Here is a 17,004-nt window from a genome sequence, read left to right as displayed (position 1 = left end):
TCATTAAGAAGGGAGAAAGCATTCTTTAATGTGAAAGTGATTGAGGAACCATTTTTTACTATCAACGGCTTAGAATGACAGCATTTTACATCTGCCTACCACAGAAATACTGAACTAGCTAACTTTAACAATTACTTTTTATAATCTTATCAAAGAAATCCAGCAAAATAACAATAATAAATTCCAGGACACATCAATGTGCAATAAAGAATAGGCTAGTATGCAAATGAGCCAAATCTAATATTGCAGGGGAGGTGGGAACTAAACTGGAGTCTGCCAAACTTTCAAATGAGTTACTGCTGTTTCCCTCTGAACTACACTGAAGAAACTATATAAGTACTTAAGACTCTACCCAGTAGGTACCAAATATTATGTTAGATACAGAGCCTTATTAGGAAATTTTAGGCATAATTTTCAATCACTAAAAATCTGAGTTAAGATATATTGAGAAAACATGACAAAAAGGTAGCAATTTTAATTAAGTAGCCAAAATTGAATTTAATTTAAAAACATTATGTCACTAAAAGAGAGATTTATTATCTACTAGTAAAAAGATATAATGAACATAAATATATATGCACCTAACAACATCACTTCAAAATACATAAAATAACCACTGACAAAGCTACAGGTAGAAAGAGAATAATCAAAAATTATGATTGCCTATTTTAAATTACCTCTCACAAAACAGATGGACAAAACTTAAGGAAACATGAGATTCATATTACATATGGAAATAAGCTTCATCAAATATACACAACTTTAAAACAAACACAAATTAAACATTCTTATCCAGCACACAAGGAGTATTTCCCAAATAGTGAGTATACACTAAAGCTTCAAAAGAAGACTCAAAATCTGATAAACTATACTCTCCAACCACACTGCAACAGAATATAAAATAATAAAAGGATAGCTAACAACATCCTAAGCCTGGAAACAAAAATTATGCAGAAGAATCCTTTGGTTAAAGAGAAAACAATAAGGAACACTATGAAGTATTATAGTGGAAAACAACTGGTCAAAATTGGTGTACTGCAGGGGCCGGCCCCGTGGCCTAGTGGTTAAGTTCGTGCTCTCCACTCCAGCGGCCCAGGGTTTCGGTGGTTTGGATCCTGGGCGCAGTCGTGGCACAGCTCATCAGGCCATGCTGAGGCGGCGTCCCACATGCCACAACTGGAAGGACCTACAACTAAAAATACACAACTATGTATCCAGGGGGCTTTGGGAGAAAAAGGAAAAATAAAATCTTCAGAAAAAAAAAATTGCTGTAACGTAGATAAGACAACAGCAGAAAAACTATGCTTTTGAACACATTTGGAAACAAACTAAAAACAAAAGAGCTAATCTTTCAACTCAAAAAGATAAAAGATAGTGTAAATCCAAAGAAAAAAGAAAGGATATAAGAACGGAAATCACTAAACAAAGAAAAGGAAAGATTAAGAAAACCAAAAGTTGGTTCTTTGAAGAAAATATTAAAAAAAACCTCTGGCAAAACTGATCAAGGAGAGCTGGTGATGTGAATTAACAAAATACGGTATAAAAATAGGAAATAACTATGGACAAAAGAGATATTTTAAATTATAAAATATTGCAAACTATATACAAATATATTTGAAAACTTAGAAGAAATGGATGTTTCTAGAAAAATAGCAAAATATACAAAAATTGGAATAAGCTAATGATAATTAAAGAAATTTGGGTGGATCAGTCAACACCTCACACAGAAAAGGGGGAAATCCCAGCCCAGTTTTTTTCACTTTTTATTTGGAAATAATTTCAAATTTTCAGGAGAATTGCCAGCATAGTACAAAGAACATCCACAAACCCTTCACCCACATCAACATATTAACAGATTGCCCCATTTGTTCCATCATTTGCCATTTGCACCTGACAAACTCGCTCACTCTCCCTCTCTCCCTGCTCTGTGTAATTTATATCTAAATACCTTAGTATGCATTTCCACAGAATAAAGATATTCTCTTACATAACCATGGTACAGTTATCAACTTCAGTAAATGTTACACTGACACAATACTTTAATCTACTGTCCATATTGCCATTCTGTCAATTAACCCAATAATGTCCTCATAGCATTTCCCCCCCAACACCCCAAGTACAGAATTGAGTCTAAGATAACGTCCTGCATTTGTCATCTGTCTTCAGCCTCCTTTAACCTGGAATAGTTCTTCGCCTCTATCTTACACGGCACTGACATTTTTGAAGGACAGTCCTTTTATTTTTAAATAACATGGTCCTTATTTGAGATTTCTCTGAAGTTTCATCATGACCAGATTCAGGCTATGTATTCCTGACTGGAATCCTTCATAAACGAGGCGTGTCTTTCTCAGAAGCATACGATATCCGTCTGTTTCAGCTCTTGCAATTCCAATTTTAGGTACTTCTCAAGAAAAATGAAAACTGTATCCACAAAACATCTTACACAAAAATGTCTCCAGCAGCTTTTACTCCTAATAGCCAAAAACTGGAAGCAGCCCAGATGTCCAACAACAGAAGAATAAACAAACTGTAGTATAGTCATACAATGTACTACTACTTGCAAAAAAAGGGAATGAATTACTGATGAATGAAACAACATGGATAAATCTTGGAAACATTATGCTGAGTGAAAGAAGCCAGACACAAGAAAAAACACTGTATAATTCCATTGAGATGAAGTTCCAGAATCAGCAAAAGTAATCCACGGTGATAGAAATAAAATCATTGCTTGCTTCCCAGGATTCACCACAAAGGGACATAAGAGAACATTCTGGGGTGATGGAAATATTCTGTATCTAGATAGGGCGTGGGTTACACAGATTTATGCATTTCTCAAAACTGATCCAACTAAATAGTTAATACTGTGCATTTCACTGTATGTACATTATCTCAACTTAAAAACAAAAGAAACAAAAAGGTCAGTATTTTCCTCCCCAGTAGTAACCAAATAGAAAATAAACTATTAACAATAACAAAAATTATAAAATAATTTAGAAATTAACCTAAGAAAAATAATACACAACTCTTATAGAGAAAAATTTAACTCTGCTAATAACCATAAAATGAAGAGAAAAGTAAATAAAAATAAATAGGGTAAATAGGAGTGACACTGAAGATAACAAAGAATAATGATGTAAAATGGAACAAAAAAGTGGACCCATGCAGAATGTGGCATAAACTGAGTATGATCAATCCAATCCTAAGCATCTGATGTCTCTAGAAGAAAAAAAGAGTCATGTTTTTATTTTTTTTAATTTGTCAAGCCCTTTAAAGTATAAACCTAATTTTTACAAATAAAGAAACTAAAGCTCAGAAGTTAACCAGGCCAAAGTCACTTAACTTGTAAGTGCCAACCTAGATCTCTCTCTCCAAAGCCTATGATCTTTCCGTATTATTATGTTTTATATTTAGTATTCTCTGGTCAACAGATTAAACAATGGTGAGAAAACAACACTGATCCACTCACTCAAGAACTGATGATATTAGTCATGGTTAGTTCTTCTGAGTCTCTTGATATGCTGCTTCTGCTCACTACTTAAATTCTGCCGCTTCCAGGGTTCTCTTCTCAGTCTTTCCTTTACACTCTATGCATTTCTCAGGAGATTCTCATGGTTTTCAAAGGATGGCTACCAAAACTTTCATTTTCAGCACTGATTATCTTCCACTAACTGGTCCATTCCATAAAACCCTTCAATGATATCCTATATTAATGTGGAGAATGAATTAAGCTCATTTAAAAGCTGAATCTCTCTTCCTTCATGTTCCAAGATACCTCAAAAACAACAAATTCATGGGCCGGCCCCATGGCGCAGCAGTTAAGTGTGCACGTTCTGCTTCAGCAGCCCGGGGTTCACCGGTTCGGACCCCGGGTACGCACGTGGCACAGCTTGGCAAAAGCCATGCTATGGTAGGTGTCCCACATATAAACTAGAGGAAGATGGGCATGAATGTTAGCTCAGGGCCAGTCTTCCTCAGCAAAAAGAGGACTGGCAGCAGTCAGAGCAGGGCTAATCTTCCTCAAAAAAAACCAAAAACCAAAAACAACAAATTCAAACTTGAACACAGTATCTTCCCCTTCCAAATCTCCTCTCCGGATTGATCTCACCACGTGGTACTGCTTATCTACTCAGTCCTCAAGTGAGAAACCCGAAAAACATCTGTACTACTCCTTTTCCTCCACCCTCTTGCCACCATCTCTATTTTACCTGAAATTTCTACAATCTATTTCTCCACCCCTGTCATGACTGCCTTAGCTCAAGCCCTCATCTCTAACCTAGAGCAACCTCCTAACAGAGGTCCCTAATTCCAATCCTGCTACCTCTGCAAATCAATCCTTCACATCACCGCCAAAAACGTAACACTAAATTGTCAGACTACCATTCCCCTGCTTAAGACCTTTTATAGACTCTACACGACAAAATTCACGTTTCCTTGCATGATACTTAAAAATCTCTAAAATTCTTCTTGGCTTAAGTCTTCAGCTTCCTATTTCCTGCCACTCCCTGCCTCCCACTTTATGCTTCAGGGATACAGAGCTACTTGTACCTGTTCCTTAAACACATACCGTGCTGTCTCATGCTTCTATGTCTCTGGCCCATGCCCTCTTCCAAGAATGTTCTGCCCCTGCTCTCACTCCACACCATTCAAAACCTGACTAAATTCTTATCATTCTTCTTTTCTTTGGGGGTAGGAACTATTAGGGACTAGGAGACTTTCCTGATTTCCACCAGCTCGGGTTTGGTAGCCTTCCTCTAAATTCCCACAGCCCTCAGGTATATCTATCTGAGCACTAACTACAACTCTGAATTGAAAGTAACTATTTATATTTCTGTTTCTCACACAACATTGAGGACCTCGAGGGCAGAGAATTACTGCCCTGTTCTCAGCATAGTGATCTACAGAGCTCTTCCTTTGACTATGGATTGGAACAGCTTTAAATAAGAGCTTAGAAAAGGGAGAGCCCAGTAATCAAAGACTTTATAGTAAAAGAAAGAACTGAACTGGCAATGAAAAAATGCTTCTTAAACGTAAGTAAAAATCTAATCCCTAGTACAGAAACATAGTGCCAGCCATTCAACTAGGGCAGTGTGTTTAGAGTAAGGCCCTGCCCACAACCCCCTTAAACAAAAAGGTATTCCAGGAGAGCTATCTACACGAAACATGGAGGTGTGCAAGTAGAACTTATCTTTCAGGTAACAGTGAAAATTATAGTTTTTTGAACATTACTGCCTGGAAATCTGAAAAAAAATAACAGATATTCTACAGCACTGAGAGACTTGTGGGAAATGGGTGAATAATATGGAAGCCACTTTGGTCAAAAACTGGCCAAACAAGACCAAAAGATCACTGGGTCTCCAGTGCCTTTGCTTACTAAGCACAGTACTTTCTTCCAATCACAATGTATTAAAAGACTCATATTCTTAATTTATTATTAGCTTGGGGGTTCTTTTAAGATTGTTTCTCTTCTGCTAGTTCCATTTGCTGGTACGTAAGAGGTCATCCCGTGCCCCTTTCTTCTCCCACTTTTCATTCTATTTGGTTACCTCACCACTCCCCAACCAAATCACATGGAACTGTAGAGCTTGGCTGAAAAAAACTATGTTCTAGTGTTTGCTTCTAATCAAACGCTTGAATTTCAAAAGTTCTCATCTTTAATCTTTATTCTCATGTAGGACTCACCTTAAATTCTCTTAGCTTAAGTATTCCACATAACAAAATCTATTAGAGGACTATTTCACTAAATTGGCCTATAAATTCACGCATCCAACGTGGGGAAGTGCTTATTAGACAATGTGGTATTTTGGTTTTTATATCTTAACATGCCCTTAGAAATTCAGCCAATACAATTTGTCCTCAAAGCTGCCGGAAATAATTATATACTAAACTTACTCAACAACGGTATACTTTAAGAAATTGCATAAGATGCATTTAGCCTATAAAACTCAAACCACAATACCTTTGCTACCTTAATTTTCAATTCAAAACTACAAAGACAGTACCCAAATAAATTACTTCCAGGCTAACAGGTCAGCCATGCTACAACAGAAAGCCTATCTAAGGAACAGTGGAAAATAAAGCTACAAAGGTAGGTTTGGGCCAGACTTTAGGCCTTTAACACGAGGGTTTAAATTCTTACCCTTCAGGCAAAAGGGAGCCTTTGAAAGATGTTTTAGCAAGGGACTGGCATAATCACAGTTGTGTTAGTGCGATAAATCTAGTGGCACTGTGTAAAATGGGGTGAAGCACACAAGTACAAGGCTACTCTAGTCTCTTCTACCTCTCTGGCTGCCAAACAAATGTGTGAGAACTCACACCTACCAGCTCTCCAAATATCTTCTATTTCCACTCCCAAAAGCTTATCAATCACTTCCCTCTTTTGAAAACAAGGCCCTTTTCTCAGTTTTCAAGCTTTTCAGCCTTATCTGAGACATTTTATATTGCTGACCATTTAAATTACCTCTTTCCCATCTCTCACTTCAAACTAGTTTCTTCCTTCCCTTCAGAGCTTTACTTTGCTTGGCACCTTTCTTTACTCTAAGGCTCTGCAGAAGCTCCATGTTCAATCAAATTTTCTGTTTCAAAAATGATCCCCTCTGAGGATAACTCCAGCCCAAATCTTACCTGCACTGCAGTCTGCATTTTTAAGTGCATACATAATGTCTCCACTTAGATAATCCCCTCACCTCAACTAACTGCTCCATCTCCTTTCAAACCCTTTGTAACTCTTCCATTTCTTTTCGAACACCTCCAATTCTTCTAGTTGACCAAGTTAAAAAAAAAGTTAACTTTTCTTCTCTTTTTGAACTTTACTTCACAGACTCATAATTTTAATTTATTTATTATTTTGCCGAAGATTAGCCCTGAGCTAACTACTGCCAATCCTCCTCTATTTGCTGAGGAAGCCTGGCCCTGAGCTAACATCTGTGCCCATCTTCCTCTACTTTATACGTGGGTCACCTACCATAGCATGGCGTGCCAAGCGGTGCCATGTCTGCACCTGGAATCCGAACTGGCGAACCCCGGGCCACCAGCGCCAAACATGCGAACTTAACGGCTGTGCCACCAGGCCGGCCCCTCACAGGCTCGTAATTTTTAGATCCTAGAATTTATTCTCTTGACCACAACAGTATCTAAGAAGGCAGCCACTTTGTTTTGTCAACCAGAATCCTGCACAGAACGCAGCATACAGAAACCTGAATATCTCTTGACTTTGAGATGAATGACAGAAAGATGGTGTTGAAGAACAAGATCTGGTGAGAGGCAATCTAAAACCCAGTTGTTTTGAATTCTAGCCCACTGCTATTTCTACTACATGGCATTGCTAGCTTGCCAATCTATCACCAAACCAGATCATTTACGTCCTCAAAATCTCTGCACAATGTACCCTCTTCATCTCTACTGCCACGTTAAGTCCTTGTTATGACAAACCTCCATAACTCCAATTGCTTTCTATTTAGTATTCATCCCTCCAAGTCTCTTTCTTGTAAGATACATCTAGCACAATGATCACAAAATAACATTCTCGAAAGACCACTTCTCTTGCTAGATCTTTATTGTCTAACTCCTTTTCTTAGCTTGAAAAATCCCTCACAATCTCCAAAATACAGCTTTTACTTTCTACCCAGGCTTGCCTGCTTACTATCATTCCCACCTATATCAAGTACATTACCTCTTTCACTCATAAGTCTTTTTCACTTTGACAATTAAGTACTCTCTGTCCACTACACACACACACACACCAGGAGAAAGCCACTATTCCTATTAGCAGCACCAGTACATCTTATTTCAGATCATGAAGTACCTGTATTCTACAGAAGCAAAGTTTATGAACCACACATCATTCCCCTTAAACCCAAGTCAAGTTTTCCCAGACAACTCCAGTGTAATTTTTCCCTTCTTTAAACACTTAACAAACACAATTCAGCTTTTTGTATTGTTCAAATCAAATTAATGTTCAAATCAGATATCTCAGAATGTTAAAAGTAAATAAAATCGGGGCTGGCCCCGTGGCATAGTGGTTAAATTCGCAGGCTCCGCTTCGGTGGCCCAAGGTTCACAGGTTCGGATCCCAGGTGCAGACAGAGCACTGCGTGTCAGGCCACGCTGTGGCAGCATCCCACATAAAACAGAGGAAGATGGGCAGAGATGTTAGCTCAGCAACAATCTTCCCCCCAAAAAGAAAAAAATACAAAAAAAAATCTCAGAATTCATCTAATCTAGTAGTATCGACTAGAATACACAGAATAATATTCCAAATTTACTAAGACAAAATCTCCAAGGTAAGAGTCGTAGGCATGTATATCTTTTTTAAAGCTTCAAGAATAATTCTAATGTCCATTCCTTCTTGAGCCAATTGCAGTCAGCCCCATTTTCAGATAAGAAAACTGACACACAAAGAAAAGGTGAAGAAACTTGCCTAAGGCCACCTACCGCCTATGGGCAGCATAGAGCAGCAGTTAAAGAGAACAGGCTCAGCCTACTTAGGTTCTGGTTCCTTGCTTTAGTAGGTGTGAGAAGTTGGGCAAGTGGGTTAAATTTCTTTTTGCCTCTCTTTCTTCATCTTTAAAATGGGGGTGTCTGTCTCAAAAGAGCTGTAATGAAGCTAAAATGAGTTAGTGTTATGTAAATCACTTAGAACAGAAATAAGCACCCACTAAATGTCCACTAATAATAATGTAAAGAAAGTATCACAACCGAGCTCTAATTTAATTTTATGCCCTTTCTACCACACTGGTACCTATATTTTAACAACGAACTGAGGGCAGAGCTCAAGTCTCCTGCTTCTTCAGTATCCCCCACCACACCACTGTTGGTAATCAAAGAATATTTTGAACAAATTTATGGATTCCTATTTCTGAACGCTGATGCCTCGGCCATCCTACTTTTATCAATGTACCCAGAGTAAATGAATAATAAGAACTTAAATGAGCAAGGCATTGGGTTAAGCACTTTACATATTTTCTCCTGTCAGATTACAAATACTCTATAACAAGAAATACAAAATTAGCTTATAACCCATGAGCCATGTTACTGCTACAAAACATTATGTAACAAAGCTAGGTGTTACTTTATGTAAAATATAAAATAATTTTAACTAGTGATTCATTACAAAAACAAAGTTCTAAAATAAAAAAATCTGCATTTATGAAACAAGTTTATCCCAAGGGATTAACATTCTTTACGGCAAATATTCAAAAGCAATTTCCAGTTTCCTTACGCCATGTACAATTTTATTTTTTGAAACTACTTTAAAATATGGCCTTGAAAGACAAAACAGGTAACATACAATTGGCACTAAAGTACAATCTGCAACGCATACATATTATATTTCAAATAGAGAGTATTCTGTTTCTTTCTAGTTATGTATAAACTAATAAACAAAAGTATTTTTTTATATATACAAATATTTCTAACTAAAGATGGCTTGAGAGAAGAATAAAGCACTTAATTTTTTAATAAATTTCTCCCTTGCCTTTCGTTATTAGCACTAGAATGTTAGCTATACTATCGACTGACTTCTCTATTCACATTGTTGAGAAAAGTGAAAGAATTTTAGGAGTTCATGAACAACTGAAAAATGAAACAAACAATGCCCAAAGGTAAGTTAGGCGCTGCTATCTTTTGTATTTTTCGTTGCCTGCCAAATCTACTACCTGCATTCATTCCAATATATCCTCAAATGTTTAATAATCTAAAGAAGTTATTATGAAACACACCCAGCTCTTTTAAAAATAATTCAAGTCTATTACAAATAAATTATTTGCCATTTTTTATTGGACGCAAGCGTTCGAGTTTTACACAAAGACACCGGACCTTCCCATCATGGTTTCTTTCACAGTCTTTTTCCTATTTAGGCAATCTGGCTTCATCTAACTTGTCTGAAGGAGTCTGACACTGTTCTTAACAACCCAATACATCTTCTAAGTACCAGACACTTTCTTTGGAATGTACACCCCAGAGCAAAGATAAACTTTTCTTGCCAAAGTTTTTCACATTAAGTTGCACAAGAAAGATTATTTTTTTATTGAGATATAAATGGCATATAACATTACATTAGTTTCAGGTGTAAAAGATGATTCAATATTTCTATATACTGCAATATGATCACTACAATAAGTCTAGTTACCATCTATCACCACATAGTTACAATTATTTTTTCTTGTGATGGGAACTTTTAAAATCTGCTCTTCTAGCAACTTTCAAATATATAATACAGTATTATCAACTACAGTCACCATGCTGAACGTTATATTCCCAGGACAAGAAAGACCATTTAAAAAAAAGTCATCAGATGATCTGGAGAAGAGTGGTTATTTTATTATTTTATTTATTTTGATTATTTATTATTATATTCAGAAAAGAAATTGATTTAGAGTCTTAAAAAAGTTATAGAAATAAGGGAAAAAATTTTTCCAGATGAAAGATAGTTAGGATTTTCAAGAATATTTCTAATCATTATCTCAAAAAGGAAAAAACTGCTTATATATTTTTCCAGTTTCTTATTTTTCTGCTCACTCATGCCTATCAACAAATGAGCAAGAAACCAGCAAAATTATCAAAGACAAAGCAAAACAAAGGTACAAAGAGAAAATCACAAACCAAGAAATAAACCTCTTAAGTCACTGAAAACTGGGTGACATACTCAGAAAAATTACTACTAAGATTAAAAAGAGCCAACAAAACAGATCATCTTGATTTAGACATTTATCAACTCTCTCCTCTGGTGACTTAAGGCTCACTGCCTCCAAAGTCTGTCCCTTATGATCCACTCTAATCCCCATAGTGATCTAATTAAAAGATCAATCTGACCTCACTCTCCTGTTCTCCTGTTTAAACTACTTCACTGGCTCATCCTCTCAGTCATGTTAAAATCAGAGTTCATCTGCACAATAATCAAGTCCCTTCAAAATGTGGCTTAGCCTCCCTTCCCATCTCTCCCCACTTATATCCTAGATAAGCCACCAGGAATCTTTCTTTGACCTGAAAGAAAATTCTCCCATCTTGAACTATCCATCCTGCAAACCATTTTATGATTGAGAACTGAAGCTCACAGAATAACTTGTCCAAGGACATACAGCTAGGGACAGAACCATAACCAGAACACAAGTTCTTCCCTTGGTGTTGCTAAAGACCTTTCTAACTACCTCCATTATATTTGTCAAATGTATGAGAATAGTTTCAATATCAGGCTCTTCTCATTAGCTCCAAATACGAGCTTCTCGAAGATGATCCTTTTGGGTTTCAGGAAGAATAGATTTTTATTAGCGTTAAAAAAATCAAACCACTCTGGTGGGGGATGTGGTAATGCAGGAGGCTATGCATGTGTGGGGGCAGACAGTATATGGGAAATCTCTGTACTTCCTGCTCAATTTTGCTGTGAACCTAAAACTACTCTAAAAAATAAAGTCTATTTTTAAAAAATTAATTAAGCTTTACTAAGATTAATATAGGGATTCATACTTGGCGTGAAGGTCAGCTGGTCAGTCATACATCAAAAACAGCAGGGACTATGTAGTCAGAAACCTGAGGAAAGAGCGGAAGTTCCACAAACAGTGGGGTTTGCTTCCAGCACACTCTCATTCACTGCAGTTCACCTGTGCCCAATTAAGTAGATTTAGGGATTATGTATATTATTTAGTTTTAAGTAAATCGACTCTCAGGACAAGGAGGAGTCCTGCAAAGATAATAACTATGCAAGCACAAGCCAACAAGAAAATGGCAGGGTATAGAATCCCAACTAGTACTAGCTATCCTTCATCCACATTCTGATATAAAATAATCTAGTCAGTGAATCACACAGCTCTCACCAAAAATTATTTCTTTAATGAGAGAAAAAAGGTACTGTTAACAGAAAATATTAGGTTATTTTCTTTCTCATCTTCCTTAAACATCTAATTTGTGTAATTTATTACGTATACAATATATTATTAGTATACTAACATACTAATATCATATTGTATGTGCATAACTTGTATATAACTTATAAACAGGCACATATTAAAGGTGCATGCACAAGGCTTTACTGATTGGGGGATACACTACAAAAATTTTGAGTACCTACTGCTTAAGGCACAGACCAAGTCTATTTCCTCTTTAGGTGATGATCAATGTTCCTAGTTTGCCAGGGCTAAGGGGACTATGTTAGGCTGCATGATGGCCCCCAGAAATGTCTGAGTCCTAATCCCTGAATACGTTACCTTACATGGTAAAAAAGGTCTTTGCTGATGTGAGTAAATTAAGGATTTTGAGACGGGGAGATAATCCTGGATTGTCTGGGGCGGGGGGTGGGGGGGGGGGTGGCCAATATAATCACAAGAGTTTTCGTAAAAGGAGGCAGGGGGATCAGAGCCATTAGTACATGGGAGGACTGAAACAAGACATTAGAATGATGCGAGGAAGGAACCACAGAATGCAGTCAGCCCCTAGAAACTGAAAAAGTCAAGGAACAGATTCTTCCCCTCAGAGCCTCAAGAAGAAACTAGTCCTGCTGATGCCTTGACTTTAGCCCAGTTAAGACTTATTTTGGACTTCTGACTGCCAGAACTGTAAGACAATAAATGTGTATTGTTTAAGCCACTAAATTTTTGGTAACTTGTTACATCAGCAATAGGAAACTAATACAGGTGATTCCTAGGACATGGGGTTTCACCACTAAAATCAGGATAAGTTGGTCACCCTAGTTTTAGGTTTTCAATGCCCCTAACAACATCTGGTACACAATATGCAAGAGAAAAATCTTTGTTAAATGATTTTATGATGAAATATTTACATAATACACCTTTACTGTTTTACAAAGATCTGTCATATGTATATCTCATTTCATCCTATCATCTCTGTGAGGTATGAAAGAATTGGTTTTTCCCACTTTTAGAATATAAGAATTAAGGTTCAAAGAAATTACATAACATGTCCAACAACGAATATCTAGTAGCTGATGGAGCCATATCTACAATACAGGCCTTTTGATCTATAGTCAAAAGATCATGGCGAGCAGGAGCCCATGCTACGAATCAGGTTGCCTAGGTTCAATCCAAACTCTAAAACTTAACAGCTGCTGAACCTTAGCCAAGTTACTTAACTTCTTTACTTCCTCAACTATAAAACGCAAAATGAGGTTAACAATAATACAGTCATCTGTCGCTTAACGACAGGATACGTTCTGAGGATGTCTTAACCGATTTCGTCGTTGTGCAAACATCACATAGTGTACTTACTCAAACCTAGATGGTATAGCCTAATAAAATTAGTACCATATAGTAAGCATAAGATTCATACCACTAATAAGATTGGGACCACCATCATACATTCGGTCCATCATTGACCGAAACGTCATTATGTGGCACATGACTGTACTTATCTCACATCTCATAGGGTTGTTGTGACGATTAAAAGTGCTAAAATGTGTAAAGTACACAGCACAGGCTTAACACAGAGATAGCTGACAGTAAATATTAGCTATCATTATTACTCTGTGTTATAACTATAGTATATTTATGCCTAAAATACTCTGTACTACTTGATAAAGAATCACACAAAGTTTGCAAAAGGAAAAAACAGCAACCAGAATGAATAATAGGAGGGCTTTTTTATGAAAATAATCTCAAGTTAGGACTCTAGGCTGGAAAAACAAAAGGAGAAGGGAGACATAAGATCTATAAAAGTGTGACAGCATAAATAAGGTGATAACAAAACAAAGTAATATCGGTAGGAGGCAGGGGCGGAAACTTAAAAACCAAAGTATTGTAGTATAAGCATATAGCACTCATAAATCTACACAATGGTACAGCTTAAAAAAGAAATGGATCACAAAATCTGGGGACAATTTATGAATGACAAAGACGACACAAATGGCTACTACCAAGAGCTTATCAACGCTCTTCAAAAACCTTCTGTCTAACCCTACAATGGCTTTAGGTACCCATACTGGTTAAGTGGGAATGGAGACGTTGGGAAATGACCTAACAGACCAGATTGTAGCAAGAGTTAGACCCTGTGCCAATCACAACCACACACCACTCCTCTTTCCCAATATCACCATCACCCTTCCAAAAAACTCTCAAGCCTAAATATCTTATTTTACTGCCTTTTAATGGCTTCAGTAAAGAATAATTAAAATGTCTCAAATTGGCAGTCGAAACAAATCTCAAAATATACTAATCCAATTGTTTCTTAAGCTAAAATTCCTTAAACTTTTCACACTCTTTACTTAAACCCTCAACATCCATTTTTCACAAATGGAGTCAACAAACTTTACAGACCTTTATAACTATTTTCAATACTAGCCTGACTGATTTTCTCCCTAGTAGGTCACGATCTACTAACTATTGCCGATGAATAAAGGTGAGGAACCATATTGAGATTAGCTTAGGCAAAAGATAGCCAGAAATCACACAAAGTAATAGAAGCATGGTTAATTTAAGTCCACAAATGATTTTAAGAACCACATTGTAATGTTTGATTTCATCTCTCCCATCAAATTAAAACACCAAAAAAATCACGTTTAAGGGTACAGACTTGCAACTAGTAGATAAATAAGTCTGGAGAGCTAATGCACAAAATAGTGAAAATAGACAACAATATTGTATGATAATCATTAAACTTGCTAAAAGACTAGATCTTAATTATTCCCATCACAAAAAGAAATGATAATTATCTGACATGACAGAGATGCTAACTATCGATACAACAGCAATCATACCACAATAAATAAATGTGTCAAATCAACATGTTGTACACCTGCAGTTTACACAATGTTATACGTTAAATACATATTTCAAAAAAAAATCCAAGATATTCGTATGTTTTAAACTTGAATGAAAAGTGTAACCTCTTTGCCCTATCAGCCATTTCAGGAAGTGCCAATGAAGAATGACATGGTCTAAAGATGAGCAAGATCAAGGCGAAAGGGGAAAGAAAAGAAGATGTACAATCTACACAAACAACTAGGCAGCCCCAAGAAAGAGGCAGATATGAATACAAGGTTTCAGTACCTCAGCTACAAATTTAAATTTAAAATGAGGCGCATGCACTCCTCTCCTACACGCACTTCTTGGTGTCCGACATGACACTAAAAAGCAGAAAGTGGGGGATGATGTTGCTCTTATTAAAAGGGTTTGGAATGGAAGACAAGAGGCCAAATTTCTTGTTCTCTAAAACTTCTATCAGCCTTCCAATCAAAATTCCTCAACCAAGTAAGTGTTTTCTTTTCCTCTTATTCACGTATTATCTTATGTGAGCAACAACGCTACAACTTCAGTGTCTTTGGAATCCATTAGTTGCCCATAAAAATGAAAATACTGTTGGTGTTTTGCAGAAGTAAGCTAAACAAGAAACTTAGTTTATCTAGATTTCAATATAACAAACAGCAAATCACTTTGGCTAAAGAAGTTATCTTTTCAGTCAGCAAATGTCACACATTCTAAAGAAATTCCCTGAGAGGGAAAAATGGCTTTTCCAAGTACAAAGATACCAATCCTTTGACTGACAAGTTCTCTTTGCTCCTCAAAAAAAACCCCCAAATGTGCCAGGGATTAAAACAGAAACTCCATAAACTTTAGAGACAAAGCCATCTTCTCACCTTCAAAATACAGGATTTCTCCTCCTATTACTAAAGGGGATTACCCAAGCCACACCAGCAGAAACTTCTGTACACACTACACCTAGGACTCTACTAAACTAACGCCTTCCCATCATCTAGCCCTTGAGAAAGTGCTCCATAACGCTCCCCAAAGTTTCCACCAACAGCAGCCCCATGAGCACTCGAGGCCAAAGACTGTGCGAGAACCGGCCAGGAGAACTACTGCTTGTACATTACTCTCACTCTCGTGACAACTCCCGCATTTCTACTCTCCTGTCGGGAACGTGTCACAGGCGACCTGCTTTCTGCCCTACCACACTCTAAAAGCCAGGGGCTGGCAGTAACTGCCGAGCCACTTACCTAGCATCCACGTGCACACCACTCCCACAGCCCACCGCCTCCAGGGCCCGAGGGACTGAGTACAAAGGCATTCGGGCGGTCCCTTTCACCCAGGCACCTTTTCCCCCGACTTGGTCTCTGTAAACCCCGCAAACACCATGAAAATCACGGCACAAAGTGTCGCCAGGCCAGTCGGCGGGAGAGTCTCGGAGTGATGGGTCTGTCGCTTCACAAGGGCCTTGGAGACCCGCACCCCAAAAGCCAAGATGACTTGGGGGTGTGACCTGCGTCCCTCCCTCCCCGCTTCTCCCCTCCCGGGAAACTCCCCTGGTGTCGCAGCTACTTACCAGACCAGGGAGCAGAGAGAGAGGCAGGAGACCAGGGCCAAGGCCCGCCGGTACTTCTTCATCTTCTCCTCCTTCTTCCCCCTGCCAGAAGGCGGCACATCCTCCCGGCAGCCGCCACTGCCGAGGCCAAGATGGAGGAGCCGGAGCAGGAGCGCGAGGATGGGAACGAGAGTCCTACGGGCAGCGGGGCTAGTGGAGCGGATGCTCCGCGGCTCGCGTGCGGGCCGCCCTCTCCGAGGGGCCCACGGCGGCGCCGACACGGACGCTTCACAGGACTCCGGGCACTGCCGCTGCTGCCGCGGCCGCCGGCTCGTCCGCGCTCGCCTCCTCCAGCCGCCGCTGCCGCCACTGCCGCCCCATATCCCCCCCGCACGCCCTGGCTCTCGCTCCGTGCTGCCGGCGACCAACGGCCGCGGCGCACTCGCCTCTCAACAGCCAATCGCCGGCGGGGCCGCGACACCTCACACACCGCTGAGCTGGAAGGAGCCGCGTCACCCACGTCCCGCGGCGCTCGCGCCCCCACCAGCCTCCGCGCGGGCCACGCCCCCTCCGACGTCTCCAGCAGAGGAGCCGGAGGGAGGAGGGCACAAAGCTCTAGAGCCGGCGCTGCCACCGCCCCACCCACCTCAAGTCCCGCCCAGTTAGTAGCTCACGTTCAGGAAGTCGGAGAGGCGCCCCGTGACCCTCAGCCTTCTTGCTTACAACGGCCCGCCCCCTCGCCCGAGGAGCGCCGAGTCCGCG

General features: G+C 39.0%; 1 protein-coding gene across 4 annotated transcripts in view; it reads right to left on the bottom strand.

The window, feature by feature from the left end:
• SUCO (SUN domain containing ossification factor) overlaps positions 1-16,672 on the bottom strand; it is an 84,939-nt gene extending 68,267 nt beyond the window's left edge. For 2 of the 4 annotated variants that reach the window (XM_046681882.1, XM_046681883.1), the window contains exon 1: positions 16,264-16,457. In XM_046681882.1, the coding sequence (XP_046537838.1) occupies positions 16,264-16,325 (62 nt within the window). In that variant the 5' untranslated portion in view covers positions 16,326-16,457. Of the gene's footprint in view, positions 1-16,263 lie in introns of all 4 variants that reach the window. The other 2 variants (XM_046681884.1, XM_046681885.1) reach the window with 2 other exon arrangements.
• Positions 16,673-17,004: the final 332 nt, after the last annotated feature.

The sequence above is a fragment of the Equus quagga genome, chromosome 13 (assembly GCF_021613505.1).
Source record: "Equus quagga isolate Etosha38 chromosome 13, UCLA_HA_Equagga_1.0, whole genome shotgun sequence".
Classification (NCBI taxonomy): Eukaryota; Metazoa; Chordata; class Mammalia; order Perissodactyla; family Equidae; genus Equus; species Equus quagga.
This window is presented reverse-complemented; position numbering and strand designations above follow the sequence as displayed.